Consider the following 12,361-nt stretch of genomic DNA (forward strand, 5'->3'; position numbering starts at 1 on the left):
TGCAGTTTTCCACTTAATTCTTAAAAAAAAAAAAACTATTTGTAGAAATTTGCTGTTTTTGGATAGAACAGCTGATGAGAAACAGGATATGTAGGAAGTAGAGAACGGACTTGCAGCACATGGTCGTAGCTGAGAGTTGATCAGAGACTTCAGCCTCTGGATTGTAACCTCAACTTATTATTTGATTTGTTAATTTTATTCTAAATTAATGATATGGCTGAGTATTTGTTTAAGTTAACTTATTCAAATTATCTGTATCTGGCAATTGCAATAATTTAGGCTTCATCTTTGTGAGGCTGTCGAGCTGTTCATCAGCTGCAGTGTGGAAAGTTGTGGAGAACAATTTCAGGAAAAAGGCTTTCTGAAAAGATTTACAGCTTGAAAATGTCTCAAAAAGACTCAAGAGGAAAGTGAAGAATGGACTGGAAAGGATGATTTTTTGGAGATGCAGTTCTCGTTAGGGCTGGGACGATTTGCTTCTCTCCAGAGTCTATTCTTTTATGATTTCGCGATTCTTCCATATTTCTGATTCTAAGTTTTGCTTTTTTAACACCAGAACCATATTTTCCCCCATAATGCACATCACATATAAGTCAGTTTTAAGACTTATTCAGGGGATATCTAGACTTTTTCCAACTAATAAAGACAAACATAAAGGACTAAAATTTGAAAAAAAAAAAAAAAATCACAATTTAAAATCAGGCGGTGAGTTCTACTCCTATGATTCGTCGGAAATTCTGTGTAACTCAGATTTTTACCCCTAAATGCCCCCTTAATCTCTAAATAACTCTCTAAATACATGAATTAAACTTCATAATAATTGTAAAACAGTACAGAACATTAAAATAGACATTTCAATTAAAATAAAATAATATATAATGGAATAAAAGAGACACAGTGGACGATGCTGATGACCTTGTATACTGCAAAACCTCCTCTATGTTCTTACGTACATATATTTATTGGCGTCGTAAAGACAAAACAAACTGTACTATGGTTTTCTCCCACCCTTAGTCCTTGTGTGCTTTATTTGCAGTTGAATTGATCGGTTGCTGAAGGATACAATCTGAGGCGTCACCACAAAACAAAGCATGAAAGCTTCAAGGAGTCATATCCTGAACAGACAGAGAAACATTTCTACTTTAAAAACCTCAAAACTCCCATGAGAGAGGAGTTATTAACCTAAACTTGAGTGCACAAGAGAGGAAAACACCAGCGTCTCTGCATGTGATCAGTTTGTGGTTGTTTTTGATTGACAGCGTTTCTTATGTTTGATCAAAACTCAAAACTTTAAACCTCTGGTGTTGCTTCAGTTTGTCTAAAACTATCCTCTGGTATTGGCTGCTTCTGATGATCATAAAGACACATTATAAAAAACCCGTCAGGAGCTTTAATTAAACTGTTGAGACACGTGTCTAAAGGGAAGCCGACCACGCGTCTCCCTCCTGACATATAAATAAGTCTTTGCTCAGCAGGCTCCAACATGTGATCCAAATCGTGCTGAAAGGCATAAAAACTGCTGATTGAAGGAGGCTGTCACTCACTGCAGCCGTCATAACAGGAAGTGAAAGCATGTCAGGATGTGTTACTGTTACACTCGGACTAACAGGGTCCTCCACGGTCCCACACCTGCATCTGCACGCTGACAGCCGTGAGACCGGCTCCGGGGAAATGACAGAGGCGTCGCTGTGATTTAGAAACGGTTCCTGCGAATTATTCTGACTTAATGTGCGCTTGGAAGCGTGGAGAAGGTGCGAAAAATTATTCTCGGGGACCGGTTTTTCTCACACCGTGCGTCACCAGGAGAAGGAAATGAAAGACAACTGACGAGGAGGAGGAAGAAGAGGAGGAGGAGGAGACAGAGTGGAAATGTTAAAGGTGTTATTATGTTAGTCCGACACTCACCGACTTCTGTTTCTGTTTAGCCGGGCCACCTACGGTTTCAAAGCACACGGACGCAAGAGGAGACAAAAAAGCAGAGACAAGAGCAGGTTACTGACAGGTTAGGATCAGGACGGGGATCAGGGACAAACAAGACTTCAGTCCTCGAATAGAAATATTAGTTTGATGAGACAGAGTCAGACTTTCATGTAGCAGCCAACATCTCAAGGTGTATCAGTCAGTTTGACGCCTCTGCCTGCCAATCATCGAGCACAGAAACACACAAACATTCCTGAAATCAGAGCCGAAGGATGCGCCAGTTAGTGGAAGACCAGAAGAGGAGGGAGGGGAGTTAGTCCGGCACTCAGAGGAGGCGTCAGGTGATGGAGCCTCCTCGTGTTACCTTCTTAAAGAAGGGCAGGCGGTGGGCGTTGGCCTGAGGGGACGTGACGCTGCCCGACTGGCCCTTGGGGGAGCGAGCGTCGCCCTGGAACTCAGGGGGCTCCTCAGCATCCAGGTCGAGGGGGTCGATGTCAAAAGTGGCAGTGGACGTGTCCACTTGAGCTGATGAGAGGGCGGAGGAGTGGGTGGAGCAGGAAAGATGAGAGGAAACAGAACAGAAAGGAAAAGCAAACAGGGGGAGTAAACTGAAGCAAGATGCGAGATGCTAACAGAGATGATACAGAGATGAATCAGAGATCAAGAGAGCTGGCTTTTGTGTGATGACATGAGGATGAGGAGGAGAGGTGGTAAAAGAGGAGAGGAAACTGAAGGAAAGAAGAACAGAGGAGAAACCACGCCAAGGGGATGCTGGCGATGTTCAGTTTAGGGGGAGAAGGGCCAGCTTGAACAAAATCCTCCCAAAGTTGTCGCCTCCTCTTGAGGAGCAGTTCCCCGTCATCCTTGTGATGCACACACACCCTCCCTCGTCTAATAAGAGCCGCTCATCCTCGGCTCTATTCCAGTCCCGTCCTCGGTGCTAATGACGGACCTCCTCAGACCTCTCCTTCTGCTGAGTCGCTCTGCTGTGATTCATCAGCATCTTTCGCTAACTAGCTAATTAACATCTTCATCTGTTGACCTCACCTGTGCCTGGTGGGGTGGGCCTGCGCGTTCCAGTCGCAACATCCAGACTGGAGCTTCCTCCGGACTTACTGTAACGGGAAGAAGAAGAAAAACAACCTTATTTTAAAACCTCAAATCAAGAAAAGTTGTGCTTCCCTAATGTTTCCTGTTTTATGTTGTAGTTCCTGCTTCCTGTGTAGAGTTTTAGTTTCTACCTTTTTGTTTGTTTTGATAGTTTCACTTGTGTTAATTTACCCTCAGGGTATCCTCCTGTCTTAGTCAGTTCATTGCACAGCTTCACCTCACGCCGTTACCTCCATATGTTTTTTTTTTCTTGTTGGTCTGTTCCTGTAAATGTTTTTAAACTTTTGGGTTTTCTTTTATTATTAAACTTTATTTAACCAAATAAAAACCTACTTTATCTGCAATTACATCATCAGTGTTGGTTTTTTATAATAACCGTGATGGGGAAAATGTTGCGAGGTGCCGAGGAACTAACAAAAAATGCAGGAAACAAAGTCTACATTTACATGCAGCGAATATAATATATATAGTATCTTGTAGTGGACCTTTTTGCTCTTTCTTTACACTTTCTTACTTTTGTTTTCTTGATTGCTGCTGTGACTCCTCCTGAATTTCCCCTCTGGGGTAAATAAAGTATTTTCTATTCTATTCGATACTATTCTACTCAATTCTATTCTATTCTTCTGGTTTCTGAAACATTTGGAATAACCCTTTAACATGTGTGAGAAAACAGGGTTGTTCCTGTTTACATGGTATCCTGATCAAAACAGCGACACGCAGACAACATCTTGACGTCATGATGCAATGTGAATCGTTTCCGCTTCGTCTTCCTGTTTCCATAGCAACAGCAGCAACAACAAAAGCAGCAGCAGCACAGGGGACTTCCTGTACTCCAAAGACCAAGATTCCTTGGGAAGTTTTATGTTACTCAAAACGAATGTTATCTGAAAACTCTGACAGACGCCGGTAAACAGAGGTTATGGTTCTTAAACGTCTCGGCAGAATAATAGGGGCTCATTCTGATTGGCCGGCATGGGTTCATGCCAAGGGTTTGGCGTGCTTCGAGCTGCACTTATCCCTAGTTTACCTGGTTACATGTTGGCGAAAGTATATTTAAAAACAAATGAGGGGGGAGACTATTTTGGGAAAATATTTTTCTGTGGACAGGGTCTTACTCAACATGTGTGAAACTAATCAAATCAAACAGGCAGGAAAAACAAGAACAGGAAGTAAAATTACTCGGCACACTGGGAGCAAGAATTTCAAAACAAACATGTGAACCAGGAAAAAGCAACACATGACAAAGACTCAAGCCTTCTTTCTGCACATTTATGCCTCTGTTATGAGGACACTGATCATCTTTATTCTCCTGAAAACAAACTTTACTGTGATATAATATGTGAAAAGCACAGATAACCTCTTCATCAAGCCTTTTCATTCCCTAGTGAAGACTAAAATGTTAAATCTGTTGTTGAAATAAACAAACACTCTCCAAACAACGACAGCCAGGGCTTCAGAGATCTACAGTAAACACACTGTAACTCTGTAACTGTGGAGAAGTGACTCACTCTTCTTCTTCTCTGTGTTTGAGCTCTTTGTGTGATGGTGGGGAATCAGTGACTCAGTTTGGGGATGTTGTTATTGTTGTTATTGTTGTTGTTGTTTGTGGTGCTGATGCTGAGGGATACTCATGGTTACCTGGAGCTGAGCCGGTTTTGTCTCATCCTCTGCTCCTGCAGCAGGCGGGTGTTTTCCAGTTTGACCGGGCTGGGGATGAAGCCCACCTCGCAGCCCTCCTTCACCAGACGCCCAATCCACCAGTCATTGTTGTACTTCTGCACATGGACAGACAGAAAAGGCAGATTTAATTAAAATATAACCTCAACAAAACATCAAATGATACAAATCTGGCTTCACAATCAGCCAAAATTCGATATGATACATAAAGTGACCCCTAAAATCCCATAATTTGCTCTCTAGCGCCACCTAGGCAAACTAAAATGGCTCTCAAAGGCAGTAGGAATCTTGTACAGAGATCAAACCAATGTCAAAATGTTCGCCTCATTGAGATGCACAAATCATAAAATGACACTCCTGACCTATCTCAGACAGGAAGCCAGCAATTTGCCTTTCAAAATAAAGTTCGGGCCACATTTTTCCCCCTTTTTCAAAAGTTATCTTCTCCGACACCATGAATGGTATCGGCTTGAAACTTGCTGAGATGACAGAGTGGACCCTGCTTTACAAAATGTATTCGTGAATTTGTTGTTTCAGAAATGGTTTTCGAATGACAACCCCTTAAAGTTGGTGGACCCCAAAGAAGCACTCTCAGATGCCCGAATTGGAATCTATGGGAGATCAGATTGCAGCTCTAGATAAGCTGCCACATCTGCGCCTCTGGATAAAAAAGTAAAAGTCTTACACCTTGAAAATGACTAGGATAGATTCCTGACAAAATTTACTGCAAAAGTATCTTATCTTTAAAGAGATTTGGTCAAAATTGTTGCATCTACAAGGGGTTGCTTACAAAACTTTAAATCCTCATTCCGTGGCAGTTGGTGATGATGTCACTCACTGATTAGGAGTTCCGTGCAGCTGGTCATGTGACTCACTAAAGGCAGAAAAATGCTATTTTTTCCACACACACACATTATAAAGGGATGAAACCTTGACATTGGAGGTGAAATGTGCAGGCGACAGTGCGAGGACCGGTCCAATTTCTAATAGTGCTCGAAGCCGCTACAAATCACAAAGTTTGGAAAGTGAAAGCAGTACTTTTTTCCTCCAAAATCATTTTGTTTTAGCTTGGATCGCCCAATTCTGCTTGCACTGCAGCTCCTGTTACTGCTAACTCCCACTCAAGGCCTGGCTCAGGTTTAAACAGAAGGAGACAGTGCAGCGAGTCGCAGTAAAACATGATCCTTCACTGGATTCACACCCACCATCACTGCCAATTGTTAGGAGAGGCCAAACTCTCCAAACAAAAATCCACACTTGCTCTTTTTTTTGTTCTGTGAAGTCAGCGACCTTCAGTTTCAGATGAAATCCTGCGTTTGTTACCCCAGCTCTGTGGTGGATATGGAGAAAATACCTCTTTAATGTGTAAGAAGTCTTTGGCTTCGAAGGATATGGCCATGCCCTGCACAGGAACGTCATCGCTGGGCCCCGGGTTGTAGCCGACATTTGTCCGCACTGCAAACGCCACTGGTTTGGTCTAAAGGAATGATAAAAAAAACACATTAAATCATATGCTTGTGATGAATATTCAACCAAATCCAGCAGCTGATCTCCTACCTTTGCTTTCTCGAGTGTGGCAAGAGCCTGTCTGTCCGCCTCCTTCCTCAGAGCCTCAGGGTCCTCCTCCAGGGACACGTCTGAGTCCGACGGCCGGCTGGTGTAGGAGTCTGCAGAGCCCTGAAATGCACAATGAGTGTACAGACAGGTAAGCAGAAGAGCTGGGACTGAAGTGAATCACAAGTTTGTTTTTCTAACTCAACCTTCTGCTCCATCTCAAAGCACTCCAGGTGTTCCTTTTGGCCTCGTTTTTAAATGAAGCAATCTTTGGCGTGAAACAGGTCTGCGCCTTGGCAGTTTTTGTGGCCAAATGTCAAGAGTGGCTTGAGAAGCATAACCTACATGGACACAAAAGGAGCACGGCCTTCATATTGCGTGAAAGCTGACTCTGTGTAATTTGAGGCACAATAACAGGCTGACATTTCCACTGCAGGTGCAGCGAGGCCGAGGTGTTTTCGCACAGGTACCGGCACATTTAGCACGTGGGCGTGTCGAGCAGAGACAGAAAAAAGGTGAAGAGGAGGAAAAAATTGAAGGTTTATTATGATAACGTGGGTATGAATTCCTCATGAAGTGGCGGCAGTTTCCAGAACATCCACCACTCATGCTCGGTAACTTGACCCCCCTGCTGACCCCTCATCCAGACACCCATACCACGATAAAAACCTGAGCCTCCTGCGAGCCTGCGGCGCCGGCCCACTGCAGCGCTCGGCCGAGAGGGGAGGCAGCCTGAACTTTTAAATGTTTGAGTGTTTAACTTATATAACAATCCCACTTGTTCTCTTTTTGCTCTTTCTCTTTCTCTCTTTCACTCGCTGACAGGCCCGGCGTTTTGTAGGAGGTGCTGACAGGAATGCGGACAGCTGAATGTGCCAGGCAGGAGAAGTGAGTCACTAGGTGTGGGCTTTTAAAATAGAGGTGAGAATGCACCAAAAGGATGACATCCACCATATGTAATGAGGCAGAAAAACTCCCTGCACATGTGGAGTGAGACGTCATGAGTGATGCGGTCAGTGAGTGCGATGATGTCTCAATCTCATTGTCTATGCTGGAGCTGGAAATGAACCTGTTCTTGGCTCAGGACTTCAGGGTGTGAAAATTAAAAACATAACGGGGAGTTCAGAGAAAGAAAGATTTGTAACTTCTGGAGCTCAAAGGCCGAACTAACACTCCAGCTGCAAGGTTTTGGAAATGGGGAAGAAGTAGGCGGATGTTTTCTCACTGGAGGAAACTTTTATTCAGAGTTAAACGACTGAATTCTTACTCTCTGGCATCCAACAAGCTGCAGCTTTGCAGATTTTCCCCTTAGGGTTGAAAAAAAGTGAGATGGGATCTTTTGCCTTACCTTTGCTGCAGTTAACGAGAAATAAAAGATGGACAGCTTAACAGCTTCCCAAAAGTGAAGCTAAAGATTTAAAAGGGCTGTGAGGAGTTTCTTTAAAAAGTCTCACTTTGAGGTATATGTCTGATCAAAATCCACACTTTACAATGACATTACCTTCACCAATATAGGTTATTCCTAAATGCTACTTCTTAGCTTCCTGACTGGTTTGATTTATAGCACGTTGAAGTCTTAACGACATCACCATGATGAAGTTTGGTAGTAAGAAGAGAGATCTGTGTTTTTCTCTGCTGAAAACGATTTCTGTGATTAGTTTAGTAGTGATGGTGGACACTGGAGCCTAACTGTCAGAGAGAAAAAGGACAGAAGAGCAGAAGAAAGATAAACAGGAGAGAAATAGAGCACAAGCTACAGGCCAAACCATTAACTAAAGGCTAAATTATGAGCTAAAACATGATCTAAAGGCTAAGATGTAAGCTTAAGGCTAAATACAAGCTAAAGGCTGAAATATGAGCTAAAGGCTTAAAATGAGCTAAAAGCTATAATATAAGCTTAAGGCTAGACATAAACTAAGGGCCAAAACATTACTTGAAAGCTAAAAAATGAGCTTAAAGCCCAAACATGTGCTAAAGGCTAAAAAATGAGCTGTCTCAAATAGTGAAAGGCTAGAAAATGAACTACAGGCTAAACATAAAAAAGGGCTATAACATCACCCAAGGGCTAAGAAATGAGCTGAAGGCTAAAAAATGAGGTAAGGGCTTAAACATTACCTGAAGGCTATACCATTACCCAAGGACTGAAATATGAGCTAAAGGTCAAAACACAAGTTAAAGGCTAAAATATGATCCAAAGGCTATACTATGAGCTAAAGGCTTGACATAAACTAAGGGCCAAAACATTACCTGAAAGCTAAAATATGAGCTAAAGGCTCAAACGCAAGCTAAAGGCTAAAAAATTGGATAAGGTTTTAAACACAAGCTAAAAGCTAAAGGCTTCACATAAACTAAAGGCTAAAACATTACCTAAAGGCTATAACATTTTACAAGGGCTAAAATATGAGCCCAAGGCTGAAATATAAGCTAAAGGCCAAAATATGAGCTAAAGGCTAAAAAATGAGCCAAGGCCTCAAACACAAGCCAAGGGCTGAAATATAAGCTAAAGGCTAAACATGAACTTAAGGCTAAAACATTACCTAAAGGCTTCAACATTACCCAAGGGCTAAAATAAGGCTGAAAGGCTGAAATTTGAGCTAAAGGCTAAAATATAAGCAAAAGGTTAGAACACGAGTTAAAGGTTAAAACATGAGCTAAAGGCTTAAACACGAGCTTAAGGCTAAAATATGAACTAAACACTTAAATATGAGATAAGGCTAAAACACAAGTTAAAGGTTCAAACATGAGCTAAAGGCTAAAACACGAGCTAAAGGCAAAAACGTGGGTTAAACTGTTTGTGCTAATGTTGACTCGACCCCACAGTCAGCAGTTATTCTGCAGTGGTCTGTTCAAACTTGAGAGTTTATCAATAAAATGAAGAGTGAGGTTACGTTAGCTCTGCTTGGTGAGGTTGGAGTTGGTAGATGAGCTCTGGTAGGACAGAACCAGGATTCACTTACGTTACAGACACGTCTCAGAGCACCGGGCTGTGAGTAGAGCTTAATATAGCAGCTACTAAACTACGGTACAAACTGACAAAGTTTACTTGTTGTCACGTTTCAAAGCGTAGCTCTACGCAGCAATGTGTGTTCAACTCCGGGCCAAAATGTATTCTAACCTCTGTATTTTAAAGGCTTCATTTTTGTACAACAGTAGGAGGTATAAGCGCACCATCCTTCTTTATATACAGACAACCTCTTCTACCAACATAATCCAGTCTTTAGACACAACCTCCAGTGAGGAACTTGTAAAAAGACATTTCAAACGGGAAAAACACTACTTAAGCATCCCTAAGCATCCCTGTGATGCTTTTACCCCCGCTTCCTCCCCTCCTGCGCCTCTGATCACCATCCACGCGTCTCTTTATGACTTTAACCGCCAGCACAAACACAAATGTTGATTCTAGCTCAGCCACCTGTCCTATTGAGGCTCTCTGCAACTTGGCAACAGTACACCAAATGTAGACACTCCCTGTTGCCAAGGTGACGGCCAGCTACTCCTCATGTCCTCGGGCATCCACAGACCATCCGTACTTCCTGTTTCATTTTACTCAAACGCTGGCAGCGGTGCGCCCACGTCTCGCTCTGGTAGGAGGAATAATCCTGCATGCTGCATGTAATGAGAACAATAACAGCCACCTCCACCTACCAGCTCTGAGTCATTAGCTAAACCATACAGGTGTATCCCCACAGCAGGCACCCACTAAGTGACGGCTGGCAAACCTTGACAGGGAGCCCACCGGGGTATTCTTAGAGAAATGAAAATAAAGGAAACAGCAGCGACGGTGACGTCTGAAACAACCTGGGACTGACCGGCTCGCTACAATAGGTCAGTGATGCGGCAAAATGTAGAGCGAGAAACAGGTGGGAGGGAAAGGCGATGACTCTGTGTGTGTCTGTGTAAATATGTGTGTGTGTGTGTGTGTGTGGAAAAACACTTGTATGTGAGTCACACACACACAGAAAGAGCAGATAAACAACAGAGGAAGCTGATGCACTCTTCTCTTTCCAAACCCCTGAAACCACCTGTGGATTCACCCAGAGAGAAACTTTCACTCCTCTTCTCCTTCTTCTTCTCCTCCTTTTCTCATGTCAATGAGCTGTGTCTCTAATTTAGCAGCTTGCTTCACTTCACATACAGCTCCTGTTCAAAATAGCAACAGGTCACCTGACGCTGGAGACGCCTTCCCATTGGTGCTGCCAGACGAGAGACCCCGGCAGTGTCATAGTAACCGGCTCTGCAGCGAGCTGCGAGTGCTGCATATGGACGGGGATTTAAAAAAAAAGGAAGGAGTCACAGAAATCGATAGTAAATCAAAACTGGAAGCAGCTTCGAACACAACTCTGAGCTCACTGTGCCAAATGTTTGGGTGTGGAGTGGCCGCAGAGTCCAATTCTCCTGATGGCTCTGATTTTTATTATGTTTTGAACACTTTCTCTCCATCCACAGGCTCTTAGATAATATCTATTCCAGCCTCTGTCCACAAACTTCAACGACTACGAGTCCAGCTCGACAAGGGGCGTCAAAACCTTTGGGAGGAGAGAGGATCGAGGAGAGAGGAGGAAGATGTAAGGATACACAGGAGCAGCCTTCCTGGGTGTCTCCATGAAAAGATAAACCTCCTTTACCAAACATTACTCAATGATTTGGCGCTGCAGTGAATCAGACTTTACCAAAACCTAACAGAGAAAACATCTGACGAAACACAGCTGCTAACGTCGCAAACGTCCAAATCAGGGATGGAGCCAGGATTTAATTTTGATGGGCCTTAAATTACGAAAGTTAGTAAATAACTATAACTATAAAGATATTGATATAATAGTGTTAGTATAAATGTTTTAAAGCAGATTTAGGCTTTTTAAACCTTTTTTATTTGATAAAATTTTAGTGCATCAGTCGGCAATGGATCTCAATGGTATCGGCTAAAGAGTAGCGCTCGGGCTGCGCCGCCTCACCTTTCCATGTATTAAAGGCTGTAAGAGCAGCAACATTAACCACAGTTAAATCAGAAAAAAATCTACAGTTTTTCCCAAAATCATTCTCTAGTCTCACTGGTAAAACATGAGGCTGAATGATTCATAACTTTTTTACCAACAGGCTAAAAATTGCTGAACTTGGCTGATTTTATAAAGGCAGGGCTTCTAACAATAACAAAACAAGCGTTAAGTGACAAAACTTTATAATAATCTTCTTTTCAACTGATTAAACAAAAAAATCAGAAAAAAAAAAAATTTGAAAGAAAAGTTTGAGGTGGGCCTGGGACTGTTGGGCCCACCCATGACTCCGCCCCTTGTCCAAATCAACATTTGCCGTTCCCAACATCTTGCAGATCTCCAGACCAGAGATGAAGCAGATAAGTTCAATGACCCAGAGATTAAGCTCACGGTATAGCTTGACATTTCCTGCTACCACCAGGAGGCGCTATACAATTTTACATTTTCACTTAGCAGAAGCTTTTGTCTGGAATGGATGGGTACCTTTCACATTACAAGTAATATGGTCCCAATGCCCGGTACCTGGCAATCAGTATTGGTACTCAACGGTACTAATTATCGGTACTTTTTGTGTGTTTACGTGGTAATAATACCAATTTGTTTCGTAATAAAATCTCACAGTTTTTCAATTTAAAATATTTATTTCTCAATATATCACCTTGCAATGCTGTGTTCATGCAAGCATGGAACATTGCCTACTCTTCCACTCCCTCACAGTCACAAGGATGCGTTTAGGTACCGAAACATGTTTGATTTTACGAGAATCGGTACTCTGTACAACAGATGGAATTTGGTCAGTACCTATAAAAGTAGCTTATTTGGTACCCATCCCTAGCTGGGGGTATGGTGCCGTGTCAGGAAATCATGCCAACACCTTTTCAGGTATCTCCCCAGCCAACATCCAGTTATATAGCCAAGTCCTGGGCCTCCACTAAGGCAGGAGTTTTGCTAATGTAGCTCTAACATAAAAGAAAAAACAGAGGCAGCATTGTAGGAAGCGGTGGTTGATGAGACTGTTGAATACATCGCAAAAGTTACGCCATTGTTATTTCTTCTTCGTGTCTCACTAGAGCTACGTATCAGGTAGTAACAGCAACACTGCCTTCACG

The 12,361-nt window shown here is 42.7% G+C and overlaps 1 protein-coding gene across 1 annotated transcript in view; it reads right to left on the reverse strand.

The window, feature by feature from the left end:
* Window positions 1-12,361, reverse strand: part of cacnb1 (calcium channel, voltage-dependent, beta 1 subunit) — a 45,125-nt gene that overhangs the window by 13,047 nt on the left and 19,717 nt on the right. Inside the window, exons 3-7 of the mRNA XM_074697485.1 lie at window positions 6,265-6,384; window positions 6,062-6,184; window positions 4,669-4,805; window positions 2,968-3,035; window positions 1,906-1,934 (exon numbers count right to left, since the gene is read on the reverse strand). Coding sequence (XP_074553586.1) covers window positions 1,906-1,934; window positions 2,968-3,035; window positions 4,669-4,805; window positions 6,062-6,184; window positions 6,265-6,384 — 477 coding nt within the window. The remainder of the gene's footprint in view (window positions 1-1,905; window positions 1,935-2,967; window positions 3,036-4,668; window positions 4,806-6,061; window positions 6,185-6,264; window positions 6,385-12,361) is intronic.

Source organism: Halichoeres trimaculatus, unplaced genomic scaffold (assembly GCF_033239565.1).
Source record: "Halichoeres trimaculatus isolate MK-OKI-2021-1 unplaced genomic scaffold, fHalTri1.1 fHalTri1_scaffold_20, whole genome shotgun sequence".
Taxonomy (NCBI): Eukaryota; Metazoa; Chordata; class Actinopteri; order Labriformes; family Labridae; genus Halichoeres; species Halichoeres trimaculatus.